We start from the raw sequence: 14,432 nt of genomic DNA on the forward strand, positions 1-14,432 counted from the left end.
TTGCCTTAGACTTGGTAAAGCTTCTTTTGCCCCTTTTTTTTTTCTCTCCCTATTAGTGTAACATAAGATTTGTGCATGGCAATGCAGAACCTGAGTTGCACTCTGCTCCAGTGCTAGTAGAAGTGGTGGAAGTGTGCCTTTGTTGCAGTCATGATGGGGGGACTTCTGGAAAAACTCATTAGAGACAGGGCTTAGCCATGAAAAGACATTTCATGTGGCTGATGTCAGGAAATTCAATTTTGTAGGTCTTTCATGATTATTTGAGTTGGTTTCTAATGTTTTACTCCTCTATAGTTTGGTTTAGTGATACTACATCACTTTGTACAGAATTCAGAGTGAGCAGAGTGTGTAAACCTTTACGTTAAAATGTTGGCTGAGTATTGATTAATCAGTAAAAGATTTTAAGCTATTTCCTTTAAATTCCAGGACCATGCATCTTAATTTAACAGTTGATAGGGCTGGGGAAAGATACTGCTTTACCTAAGGGAATACATTTTCTGTGGTATTTGTTCACAGCAAGTATATTCAAGCAAAAAGTGATGTTTTAGGGAAGGAGATGGTTCTCTGTGGTCACCATCTGCTAAAATGGTTCTCTATTTCTTTCTAGGTATTATATTGGTCGCCAGATGTTTGTGGTGATCTCCTCACCAGAGATGATCAAGCAAATCTTAGTGACAGATTTCAGTAACTTCACCAACAGAACTGTAAGTACACATAAAAGTTGACTTTGTGGATGGAGTTGGTAGCATGGCTAATTTAAGCTCAGACCAAAAGTGGCTACAAGGAAGCCAGAAATAGAGAGAGGCAAAATTACAACATGGTTCAATAAGACTTTAAGTTATATACACTCAATATATACATTCAGTCAATGACTCTTGTTACCAGTACACTCTAAGGATGAAAGGGAATGTCCTTAGAAGAGACACACTGTCCTTGTGACTGAAGCACCAGATGGATGTTGAAGAGAGAGGGTTTCAATATCCAGTTTTGCCACTGCCTTCCTGTGCAATCTTGGGAAAATCATTTACTAGCTCTCTTCCTCAGTTCTCAATCTGTAACATGGAGATGGTATTATTTGCTTTCTCCCACACATAGTCTGTTTTGTGCTTTTAGTCTTCACAGGGCAGGAGCAGTCTGCTTGGGACAAGGACATGTCTCCCACAGCTATTGTATATTAGTCATACCTGAAAATAATGAATAGCAAAGAAGGAAGTTGGAGTTAGCAAGAATTTATACATATGCTCTTGGTTACACTCATCTTGGAAAGCTCATTTTCAAGAGCTGCTTAGAACAAATAATGAGGGTGAATGGCCAGAGGGATAGTAAAGAGTTCCAGCAGTTGCTCAGGACTTTACAAGGAAATACTGTCACTGCGTGCTGCCTCAGTCCCATCCATTCCCTGCTTCCCTCTGGGCCCTTTGTATGCTCAAATAAACTCACATGTATTCAGGAGGGTTGTTTGTGCCCTCAGGGAACATTTCTTCTCTGATCAGCTGTCTGTCTTCTCTGTCCCTCTGATCCTGTCTGCAACCAGTCAGTCTGTTTGCAGTCTGCTTGTCTCCTTTGCTTGCTTCTTTTGGTACATGAGTTTCATCTTGTGACTGCCTATATCTGACTTAATAACTACTGGTACCAGTTGCCCCCCATTCTGCCCATAACTCACACTTGAAAGCAAGAATCTGTTTTTAGACTTGTTAGGCTGAAGTTATTATGATAAGGGGCTTTTCCCCATTTTCTCTATACTTGAAGAAATTTTCCATTCCTTCCCTTCTTCCACCCCAAGAAAGAACCCTCTTTCTTCCTGTCTATAACTTGTCCATGCTTTTTTTCTTTATATTTGGTAGTAGTAGACTGTACCCACTACTCCTAGCAGTAGCTGGTGATGCAGTAACACCTCCCTCAAATGAGAGAGCTTTTTTGAGGGGACACTCAGAGATTTGTTCTGCTCTTAACTTTAGTCAGCCTGGTTGGTTGGATATATCTTTCTCTGTTTTGTCACCCTTCTCAGTTGGTGAAATTTTTCTTCCTCTCCAGGCTTTTTGTGTTCAGAGGTTTCTCTCTTTCTTGTGGTTATATGTCCAGCTATCATGGTCTGTAACATCTGTGTTACTCTCTAAAATTCAGATAGGTTATGTCACTATAGCCACTCTCTCCTTCTCTCTGCTTTGTTTTTTCTTCATCATGGATCTGTTAGGTATAGCTGTCTCTGCAGGTTCGTATCTTGCCCTTATCACTTGGCTGCCCCCTGAATAATTTGTGGCTTTTCTGTACAACATCCTGCTTTATTGATGAGGAACTGAGACATTGACAGAGTGACATCCCTGCCACTAACCAGAAAGCCTATGTCAGATGAGAAAATTTAACTCCTAGCCTCCCTTTAGCAAACTTAGCAGTTTCCCTCCAGTGCAGGGTTGCTATTTCTCTTGCTTAATGCCCATGAGTCTAAATCAAGTGAACCTCCTTCATTTTATATGCTCTCATATGCTTGTTCTATGGTCTTCTCACATACCTACAATCTTTGATAATTTCTCACTTTCCACTTTGTTCTCCCCTCTTCCAGCCATTGCTTTTCACTTGTTGGAGACAAGCAGCCCTATGTTTCTGGGTCCTTCCACATCTAACCTGGGCATCTTTTCTCCTCTGGAGTTTTCACACTGGAAGCTGTCTCCTCTTTAATTTGCAGTCAGCTCTGTTGGTGAAGTATTCGGCTATCCTGTACACTAATAATTCTACATGAATATAAATAATGCTGGATGGTACATGAGGAAGGCCAGTGGAAGTTATTCAGATGTGATTTGGATTGTATGCAAATAATGATTGAAAGGTGAGAGTGAGAAAAGCACTTTCCAAGTAATAGAATTCTTTCTTATCACATTGACTGAATAAATGTCATTTTAAGACTTTTAATAGGGTTGCTTCTGTTTGTATATTTTAAAATTAGTCAAATGTTCCAGTTTGGTCAAATTTAGAAATACATCCTCTGAGAGAAGGCACAACCACCCCTCCCCCCACCAGGTTCAGGAAAAATAAATTTTCCTCAAAGGAAAGTGAAAGAGAGAAAAACTATTTATTTAACAAACACACGGGAAAAGGAAAATAATACTAAATAATAAAACTTTTTGCTATGAAGAAAAAACCTGGGAAAGTGTTGGAGTCCTCCCTTTGGTCTCCACAGAGCTGGGACTTGGCCCAGGGCCAGGCCCTCTGTGCTCGGTGGAAAGTCCTCCCGATGTGTTCTGATATTGAAGCAGTCCACAGAAAAAGGGAAAAAATCCAAAATCCCAGGGAAAGAAAAAAAAGTTCAACTCTCAGTCTCTCTCCGGAGAAAAAGAAACTGAACAACTGGCTGAAAGCTGGCTGGAAAAAAAAGTCACTATCTGTGTATGACCTTGAACAAGCTGCAAACTGCTTTGAAAAAGTTTTGCTCAGTCTTTTCCTTCCTCCTCTCAGGCTCAGTTTAAAAGCATAGAAAGGCACAAGAATTAATTTCTGGGCATAGGGCGGCAATATGGGATACACATCATAAAGTCACCCCAAGACATCAAAGAAAGCTCCTCTACTTCAATTGAAGGTTTCTATTTGCTAGTGGGGAATTCAAAATACTAAAGAGATCCCCCTGCTTTATTTTACCAATTCCTTCCCCAGTGATGAGTGGTTATAGACCTGACTTCGGAGTCAATGCTGTTCACAAAATTAGGCTAATGTATTCCAGTCCAGACATGGCACAGGCTTATTATTTCCACCCAAAGTCTTTTTTTCAGCTTAAGAGTGTCAGTCTTTTAGGCTGAGAGGATGGGAAAGCAGGTGGGTTTGAACAGGTCTTAGGAAAACACACTTGTGCTTTTCTTCCCCCTCCTCCCCATGTGCATTTCCAAAATCAAGATTTGTACTTCATTCACCAGAGTGAAATGTGAGTTGTCTAATCTAGAATGCCTCAAACAGAGATTATTCGCTCTGTAGCAGTTGTAACTACTGTAACAAACTGTCACTGAGTTTCAGGATGTGCAGGACTAATTCTAAAAGCTAAATGTAGAAAAAGTTTATATTCCATGTTTCTTTTGTCTCTTTTTCAATTAATTGTAAAATATATGCATATTTGATTAGGAGACAATGGGAAATTTAAATTGTGAAGGGATGAAAACAGTGGGTGTATTGGTAGAAGCCAGTAAGATGATGATTCAGTGAGTTCTGACAGCTTTCATTAAAGCTGTCTGTAATGTGGTGTTATGCCTTTGAGTGCTCGTAAGCAGGATGACTTTAATCTGGGATTGTGCATTTGTGGACTACCTTCTGGGAAGTCATCAGAAGGCCTTTATGGAATGAGAATGGTTTTAATCTGCTGAGAGGATTCTTTTGGAAGCACCTTGTGTCCTGTCTCTACATCCTGAAAGACCTAGACCATTTGTGCACTTGTCACACATTAAACCTGTCTGCTCACTCATTGTATAGACAAAGTAGATCTTGCATGTGAACACAAGCTAAACTATTCTTCATTTTATGTTTCCCTTTGATACTGTATATTTCATGTCTTTACTATGGATATCTTTTGAATATTGCTGTAAAAAGTCTTTTATATTCCCCTGCCATCTTCTCTTGTTTCTGAATTACTAGTTATTAATTCTTGCAAAAGAAGTGTATGGTGACTGCAGATCAAATCTGCATTAAGGTTCACTTCCTTATAGAATAAGCAACCAAGTCGAGCACACAGGCTGTTATTGCCTTGTAGGAACAGGCTGTATGTACTGTTACCTGTATAATCACAGGAAGGCAATAATGACACTCTATTTTCCCATTTAATTTGATCTCAACTAATGTAAGCATTGTAGCCATTTAAAACCAAAAATGTCTGCTGTAATATACCTTCATACTTGAGGCATATGAAGCCTTTTCCCCATGTTTTTAATTATAGTTGAAGAAGAAAATATGAAAATTAGTTTATAGACCTTCTGCCAAAAAATGTGGAATTAATTTTAATTTAGGTTAACAATGGAAACCTCAGCCAGCATTTAGGCAGGGCTGTGCTGGAGTAAATGATACCTTTTTCTCACAACAGTGTTAAGTTGTCTCTTGAATAGAAGTTTCCTTTTAAGAGCACTAAGACCATTTTTTACTTCATTACTGTCTTGTGAATGAGATAGGATTATGATGGTTGTTGCTTTCTTCCAGGTGGGATAATGATACATAATCTGTTGTCAGATTGTTTTCAATTTCTGCATTGAAAATTTGTTTTTCAATTAGTGCTTGAGAATCATTAAAGTGTACTTTTAAAAATGTAGGAGCAGAATGTTAAGGTGGAACAATGTGAAGAGAAACATGACCTGGTACATAATTAAAATAATTCAGAAATTGTCGGTAAAAATATTTCCTAAAAATGTGGATTCAATGAGCCCTAAGGCAAAGGTAAGTACTGGCTAGTCAAGGTTTGCTAGGCTGCTGGAGCCAGTGCTCTGCCAGGATTCATGTGGCTATCACAAGTGAAAACTAGTGGTTGATTCCCAAGACCAAATCCTTAAATCTGCTGGCCAACCAGCTGGGGGAGAGTGACATTTTAAAATTCAAAAATCTACACCAATTCCATTTGCTGTAAGAAAACGTTGCTGTTTTCTCATCAGAAGCTTTCCTGCTACAGTGGAACAAATAATAATGGATTAACAGCAAACAATAATGAAGTGGTAAAAATAAGAACAAGAAAGTACCAGGAATATAATGTGCTACAAATTCCTTGTATCCCTTTTGAAGGAAAAATGAATTGCTTGAGCATCTTTTTGTTTTCGCTTGTCTGTTCGTCCTCATCATCTTCTAGTTCACCCACATAAGATCTGATTATTCTTTTCACATGTAGAATTTGTCTGTTACACTAAGCTGTTTCATCATCACCACCTTTATTTTGGTAAACCTATAATCATTCAGGCTTACCTGAGGCATTAAACAAATAAAATGCAACCACCAAGTAGGAAGGAACCTATTTTCTACATTTTATTCAGTTGTGGTCCAGGATGCCTGACATAATCCTGAACTGGCTGTTCTTTCTGGTCTCTTGCTAGGGGAAAGAAAATTGTATATTACTGTATCAAAAGATCTATCTAAATTTGATACAAGATGCCCTCCAGAGGTCCCTTCTAAACTCAACTATCCTGTAATTCTGTGAATTTTGGGTCAGGCCCTCAGTCAACAGAAATCAACATATTAACTTTAGATGACTCTACACTGACTGATAATGATTATGTGTCTCCAGAGCAGGACTGGGATGTAACAACTGGCTTCAAACAGCTCAGCTCAGGAACTGGTCTATGTGTGTGTCTGTGTTCTTCACCTTTTGCAAATAAAGGACCACTTGCGTGTCTTGTGCAAGATCTTTCTTGCTGCCTTCTGCCTTGATTTTTAGAGAACAGGCATCAGCCCTACTGATGTGCTGACTTTCAGTAAACAGTGGTAATCCAGTTGTGTATCCAAACCTGGAGTCTGATCCAGTTTATGGGCTGGGCTGTTTCTTCAGTCTCTCTCTCACAAATACAGTTTTTATTTTGAAAAATGAACCCACCAACATACTCATTTGGAGACATGTAATGTGAAAATAGTTAAGGAATGAAAAGTTCTATACTGTTGCCAAAAGACACACAGGCATGCTGTCTTGACCCTTTCCCCCTTCGTTGTTTGGTTTAGAAATGTTTCTTTTCTTCAAGTTAAACTTCCTAGGATTATTTCCGGTTGTGTCGATGCCATCATCGTCATCCTTTCACGTGAATTTCTTTGTTAACTTAGAAATTGTTGTTGTTAAGTGCAATGAACTCAGCTTGTAAACAGATGATGAATGAACTTTGCTGGAAGCTTACCTTTGCCTGGGCACACGGTTTGGAGCTCCAGTGATGCAGTACGACAGCAGGCAAGTTGGTACTTGGAAAATGATTCAAACAAATGAGAAAACATGGTAAATATATCTATATAATGAGGTCTTCATTTTTCCACCCTTTAAAATGACTGTTCAGTGGGATGGCTTAATACATGAGTGATGATCTGGGGTGTGTGAATAGTCTGATTGTGATATTTAGTTTTGAATGCATGCTGGGTTTTGTGCCTGCAGAGAGAAGGAATGTGCTTTGAATTTTTTCACTGCTTATTCTGTTTAGAATTTTTTTTTTCGTTTTTTCACTCCTTCATCCTGTTTCATCTTGGTTTTTTTGGTTGATATAGGACATGGAAGGTGACTGGTATAACACCTCTGGAGCCAACATGTCCTATGATTAGTTGCTATGTCTGCATGTGAGCTTGAATACGTATCTGTATATATTTATGGATGCACATATATTGATTTGGGGTTTCCTTGTGATTTGAGGAGAGGCTGAATCTCTATTCCAATCTCTAGAGCACTGTAGACATCAGTTGTGCCATCTTATTATGGAAACTTCACAAAATATCTCTCTGTACCTGCCATGGTGGCATTTCGGTTTGTGATGCAGTAAAGCCGTTGTGCCTGATGGCAGGCTGTGCCTTGAACATCCAGTTGTTTGTGATTTCCCTCCCTCCCTGGCTTTGTAGGACAAATCCAAGCATCAATCCTGCCACATGTACAATAAGCCTTGGTCTCACTGAGCTGAGGATATTCAGTGCTTCCAAAAATCATTCTCTGCCTTACAAGGATAAGTGAAAAGGTGTCCAAGCAGTGAATTTATTAAGACTTAGGTTTTTTGCCTACTAGTTTGATACAGCTTCTAGATCATAGTTGTTTTGAAATCTTGTCTGGTACAGCATCATTATAGAAAGGCAGTCATGTTAGCAGGGAATGCATTTGCCTGTATAGCACTTATCTGTTTAATATTAATTTGTTTGACTGCATATTTGTGGGTGCTGTTATACAGCCACGTGAGCCCAGATGCTTGAGTGATTTTCCAGTGCCAGGAAGCTGAGCAAGGGCTCTTTTCCTTGTTTTGACCTGATGGCTCAGGAGCACTGAGAGTAAACAACCTTAATATCTGCTTTCTTTCCCAAGTGTGTCTCCATGGCTGTCTTCTAGACATACTAGAATACCTTTCTAACTTGGTCAATATATATATATCTATATAACTATTTTGCTGCTTTCTATACCTCATAAAATAGCTTTTAATTCTAGATTTCTTTTTTTTCTTTCCCCTTTTTGCTTAGAGAGCTTGCAGGTTAATTTTTCTGAGCAATTAAATTCAGTTTTGTTTAAATGTTTTAAAGTAGCAGTGCTTATGCTTGCAATGGACACTTGAAAATTAAAATAATAAATATTGGGAGGGTCATTTCTTTCACACTATGTAAGTCTTTTTATACATGCACAACAAATTGTCCCTTATTCCCCATATGCTGAAGCTAATAGCACAAAACTAATGTTGTCAAATGATCACTGCTATTGACTGTAAATTTAATCAGACTTGGGCTTCGGTTACCCTTAAAGAAGGAGCTGATATATTAGTAGACCATGTTCTGTGAACCACCTGATTCTCTGAATCCCAGTGAGAAGAGGTCTGGTTTGGTGATTAGGGCTCTAGGTCAGGATTCAGGAGCTCTGAGCTCAGTTTTTGGCCTTGCTACAGAATTCCTGTGTTCACAAGGGCAAAGCATTTAGGAAGTGCTTTGTCACCTTAATAAATGTAAAAGAGTATGTTGGGAATTTCCAGCTGAAGAGTATCATTAGTGAATGTGAGTGCTTCAGGACTGATGGCAATGGGTTGGGATTTGATTTATCTGTTAATTTAAATAGTTGTGGTGGGAGGGTTTTTTGTTTGTTCTTAAAAGAAGCTTCAGAAATGCAGATTTAAAGTTTTAATGAAAAGCTCTTTTTTTTCCCTTTTAAGTAAGTTTCTATTTTGAAGTATTAAAAAAAGCTAAAGTAGGAAAGTTAGTATTATCAGATTTAATTGAGTGTTTGAGGATCATCATCTCAAGTTTGTTATTTTTATTTGTGATTCTAATTCAGAACAGGAAACCAAGTGAAACCTATGTCCGGCGAAGTGGGAAAGCTCATTTGCATTTACCTTTGGAACGCCTGGCACCTTCTTCTGCTGACCACTTGTGCTGGTTCTAGCCAGGACAGGGTTAAGTATTTTGAGTAGCCGGGAGGGGGCATGGCCAGGACCGTGAGGTTATTCTATACCACATCAGTGCCAGGGGTGGAGGAAAGGGACACCCTTCTTGGGAGAAGGGGTTCCTTCTGGTCAAGTAAATGTGGTTGAAGGAGCTGTCTGGTATTGTTTATTGTTGGAGGGATTTCCATGTGAATCCTTTCTTTTCTTGTACCCTCTCACTGGTATTGTTGCTGTTACTGTTCCTTTTCTTATCTCACTGCTGTTTCCAGTAAATTGCTTTCATCTCAACCCATGATCTTTACCTTTCCTGCCTCCTGTTCCCCTCTGCATCCCGCCACAGGGAGAGGGGAAAGCAGGGGAGCAAGAGGGCCACAGTGTGGTGTGGGGAGTCTCAGTGGGGGCACAGAATTGGGGAGTACGACTCCTAAACCAGGGCTCCACTCTTCATAAAAAGATGTCAGCATTTGCTTACTTCTATGCACGTTCTTACTTCTTATTTAATTCAGTGGGCCATGACTGTATTTACATACTTATGGGATATTCCCTTAAATGGGAGACTTTGTTTTTTCTTTACCACTCATGGAAAAGAGGGTGGACACAGTCTCTCCTCAAACATTTGAGTATTCAGTAAAGACTTGTGAAAGTTTAGGAAGATATAAATAACAGTAGACTGGGGTGCCACGGAACGGCTTACAAGCAATCAGTCTTTAAACACTGACTGTAGTTAAGTCAAATTCATTTGAGGATGGTCCTGTTGACTGACTTGGAGACACCCTCTAACTGACAGTGTATTTCCTTTGAGTGGTGACTTAGGTAGTTTGCTGTTTGAGGAAAGTTTCCTGCATTGTTGTGGCTGAAGGAAGCTCTCCGCATACTCCCCAGCAGTGGTGACCAGGCTGTAGCTGGGTTTGGAGAAAGCCACACTTCCAGTGAGGCTGCTATTGTAACTGGATAACATATTGTTGTCCAGGTAGGTCATATGAATTTGTTTGCTTGAGACTTATGAATCTCTAATTGAGTAAATGAACATTAATATTTGTCACATTTCCAGGTGAGATTGCAAATAAAACTGGCTGATTCCTCCTATATGAAGGGCTAGCAGTGATGGTGGAAACAGACCGGTTACACACAGATGAAATACAAAATAAAAACTTCCCACTTTATCTCTTTTCCAAATGTGGGTTGTCTGTTTTCAAATGCTATGGGCCATAAACCTTGGCAATATAAAGGGAATGCAATGCAATTGACTGTAAGGAGGCCAGAAGACTTAAAAACAAGTTTCCTCTTTCCTTGCCTCCCCATGAGGAAATGATGAGTCAGCAGGTTGAGACCACAGCTGATGTTGAGATTCACAGCCCTCTTATTTTTCACAAGAGTTATTATGAAATGAGTTGTTTTTCAGCATGGGTCTAAGCATTTGAATCTATCCCTGAGTCTTTCTCCGGTTTATTAATGGGCTGCAGTGCTGCCATCACCATGGTATCCTGCTACCTCTTCCCCTGTGAAGACTGCAAAACCACATGGTGAAATTTACATTTTTAATTCTCCACTCTCCATGCCTGTACATATAGAAATGATTTGCAAAACCATGGGAGAGCATAAATGCAAGGACAATTCAGTATCAAGGAACTACTCAGGTTGCTGTGTGGTTTTGTTAGTTTTTAAGGCTCTCCCTTTATGCTTTTATACTGCAGCCATCCGTGGTTCAATACCTGCTCCTAGGTAGACACCACAACGCCAGATGGATTACGTACTTTACAGCACTAATGATAGTGGCTGATAATGTGTGCAAATCTCCCTTTCACTGCTTGTTCAAGGCAGTCAAGAAATACTGAATACAGCTGTACATAATTACACTTCTTTTGAAGCTAAATCAGCCTGTGAAATTTCTGTTCCTGGAAAATGGTCAAAATTAGTCAATAAAAAGCCCAACAAAACAAACAAACAACAAAACCCCAAACCCTTTGCATGTACTTAGTTAATGGTGTATTGTGACATTCTGTTTCTTAAATGCAAGGCTTCCCTGCCAAACTATTGAGATTTAAAGGGAGGGGGGCAGGGGAATTCTGCATCATGAAACTGTGAAAAGGTGGTTTTGCTGCAGGTGTAGGAAGATGCTGATTTGACAATATGCTGTGCATGTGCGCTTGTTTGTGCCATGAGGAGTTTGTGTAGGACTAAGTATGTGTCTTAATGTCTTGCAGGTATGTGAAGGGTCCCCCTGTCTTTTTACCCACTCCCTGTTTCTTTTACATGTTTCTTTGAGTTACTGTAAGGTCAACCTTTGAAATTATCTGTTTTGGCTTGTTTATCCTCACCTCTATTTTCTTTATTCTATCATTCTGCAAGATTCCCTTTTCTAAGCAACTGAAGAGAACAAGATCAGAGTTTCATTAGGTTTTGCCTTCCCTTCCCCCAGTTTTTTCTCCTGTTGAAACTTGCCAATCACTTTTAAAGCCTACACTGGGCTTTTCTGCAGCACAGGAGATATCATTAAGGCTTTAAACCCACTAATGAGGGAAATGTGCGCTGCTTGAAGGCTCCTGCAATATTAACTACATCCAATTATGTTAGGTAAACGTATGAGTATAGTCAAAACAGGATGAAAGCATATCTTTCTATTCAGGCCAAAAGCAGTCTTCTGAGCCAATCTTTCATCAAACCTACATTGGCTATTTATTTACTGGGTTTGCAGCACTTTTTTTTAATACTGAATAATAACATTGAAGAGAAACAGCACTCATAGGCAAGAAAGGACTATCTATTCCTAGGGCTCTGTTCCTTATTTAAAGAACATGTTTTACTGCTGGATAAAATATGTGAAATCTTAAGTCTGATGAATATTTTTTCTTGTTTAAATACATTATTGCTTCCTTATCTAATCCTGCCCTTAGCTGACTGTGTTATGAGTAGGTGGAGTGCAAATGCAGATTGTGCTGGTCTTTGCTGGTCCTGACCTTTGATTTCTGTTGATTTGTTGGTTTTTTTTTTTGTTTTTTTTTTTTTAAGGGAAATTAAACTTATCCTACTTCTTTGGACATAGGCTGTGAGAATACTTTTTTGGGAACTTACTCAGTCTAATAGCACAGGTTTTTAAGAGTCCCTCATTTCTGACTTCTGAAACTGTTACTTGACAGTAGCAGATTGGTTGCTTTGTTTATAGTTTTCTTAGTTTTCCCTATTCTTGACATATAGTAGAGTGTCATGTCCTTCGATTCCTGCCTTTCCTAGTCTGCTTTTGTTTAGAAGAGTAATTATTTGTCACTTGTTCCAGAATTGACATAGGCTCAGATCACAGCATCTGAGTTGATGCTTGAGCAATCAGAGCTCAGACCTAGTGCTTTGCTTTGTTTTCATGTCTTTAACCACGTTTGGAGGTAACTCAGCTGCTCATGTACAAAAAATCCTTTTGAAGCATCTGATGATACAAGAACCCTCTTAAGCCTATGCAAGTGATGTTTCATAGCACAGAGAAGTGATTTACATGTGTGTACCTAGGAGTATGGTAGTTCAGCACTGGAGTAGATGTGAGATGGCAATATGTGATATTTGAATGGTTGTCATGTATCATACCTAAGATCTGTTTAGCCTGGTTGAGTGTGCTCTTCCAAAGGTGGCCAGCAGCAGAATTCCAAAGACTAACATAACAGCAGGACAGACAGTGACAGTAATCTTCCTTCTGGCTTATCTGCCCAGCCTCCGGCAACCAGTGCTGTGGTGACTTCCAGTGCCAGATATTGCATCTGAGCATCATTTCTCCCATTCATTCCATCGGCTACAAATCTGTTCCCACCCCACCCCCATCCCACTATTAACTCTTAATGCCAGGAGGTGGGGGTTTTTGTTTTGATTTGGTTTTTTTTATGGATAAGCTTTTTATTTTGAGTGTGATAGTTCTGGCTGGGAACTTGTGTGTGTGCACAAGTTCATTCCTCTTCAGTGAGAGTTAATGTGGTACATGTGGGCATTATTATACTAATCCTTGAAAGATTTTGCTCTTCATTTCAAGTATTTTAAAGGTAGCATTATATCTTCCAAATAGTGGGAATAATTCTCTCTTTAGACATTCATTCAGATAGCTTAATCAATTTGAATTTGCCTGCCTTTATATTTATATTTGAGCTTAAAAGTATGAAAGGTCCTTTTTTTTCTTCTCTTTTTTTTTCATGGTATAATGATAGTGTTCTTATCTAGCACAATGCTAACAACCATCTTGGTTTACGTGTCAGTGTGGACTTTTTCAAAACTATGCAGACTGACATAGCACTGAGGCAGATGAGTGCTCACAGGAGCTCTCCACCATCTCCATTTCAATGGTGGTTATCCCCAATAGATGGGGAGTGGTGAACAGCTGATGGGTTTTGTAGCATCTTCTATTGATGCAGCTGGTTTGCAGTGGTCCTCTGACCAGAGCCTGGAAATTTCTCTTCTACCTAGCAATCACCTCTGGTACATCTGTGCCAAGTGAAAAATTTTGCCACCCTTTTTTGTTTTTTTTTGCTTGTAATCTACACTATGAAACATTCATTCTGCAAGAATGAAACCTCCACAGGAAAAGATATTCAGAGACTGTGCCCTCCTCCCCACTGACAGCGTGTTACAGCTATAAATCTGGAGGATCAAAAGTGAAGAATGACTCGGCAGGTATTATTTTACTCTCTAGTGAGAATTCTTTATATAGTAACCACATATCTTGGCACCATTTGTTGTGAATAATTGATAGCAAATAGCTGGCTGATCCGAGCTTTGGGGAAGGGAAGGCGCTGCCATGTGTTATTGGAAGCACGGCTCCTGACCATGACCAAGGAAAGTCTCAGGACACTTGCCGGTGCTGCTCATGTATTGTCAGCATTTAATTCACCACACTTAGAAGGGAAAGGGAAGAAGATGAGGGGTGTAAAATTCAAGTTTTTACACTGCATGGCTCACTCACAGCTCTCCAGCATAATGAGTCCTCCTTACTTTGAGCACACCTGGGCACTGCACATTTTCATGTTCATTCATCTGTTTCTGAAGTGATGGCTCGAGGAGACTCCATTTAGCGTCACAGACACATATTCAGCAACATATATACAGAGATCAGGAAACAGGTGTCCTGCAGCAAAAGTAAGGGATTGTTGATCATTGTTAATTATTTACTCTTGCCAACCTCCTCCCACTGGTGTTAAGCAACAGAAACAAAAATAATGACATTCTTTACTGAAATAACATTCCATTCCTCTTCTTTTCCTTCCATGCTTGCTCTTGCAGTAAAGGGTTTGGGGAAATAAGTAGTAAAAACAAGAACTATTTTGCACTCTTCTCCTCTGCTAGATTCGCTGTAAGTTGAAGGTACATAAGATGTTACTTTTTTCCCTTTTCAAGGCAATCACAAATGACAGTTTC

The 14,432-nt window shown here is 39.4% G+C and overlaps 1 protein-coding gene across 4 annotated transcripts in view; it reads left to right on the forward strand.

The window, feature by feature from the left end:
* The window catches only part of TBXAS1 (thromboxane A synthase 1), a 260,715-nt gene that overhangs the window by 132,243 nt on the left and 114,040 nt on the right, over positions 1–14,432 (forward strand). For all 4 annotated transcript variants that reach the window (XM_042050428.1, XM_042050426.1, XM_042050427.1 and 1 more), the window contains one exon: positions 608–704. In XM_042050428.1, coding sequence (XP_041906362.1) covers positions 608–704 — 97 coding nt within the window. The remainder of the gene's footprint in view (positions 1–607; positions 705–14,432) is intronic.

This window comes from Corvus kubaryi, unplaced genomic scaffold (assembly GCF_017639235.1).
Source record: "Corvus kubaryi isolate FWS band 111438036 unplaced genomic scaffold, C.kubaryi_AGA036_p1.0 74, whole genome shotgun sequence".
In the NCBI taxonomy this organism is placed as follows: domain Eukaryota; kingdom Metazoa; phylum Chordata; class Aves; order Passeriformes; family Corvidae; genus Corvus; species Corvus kubaryi.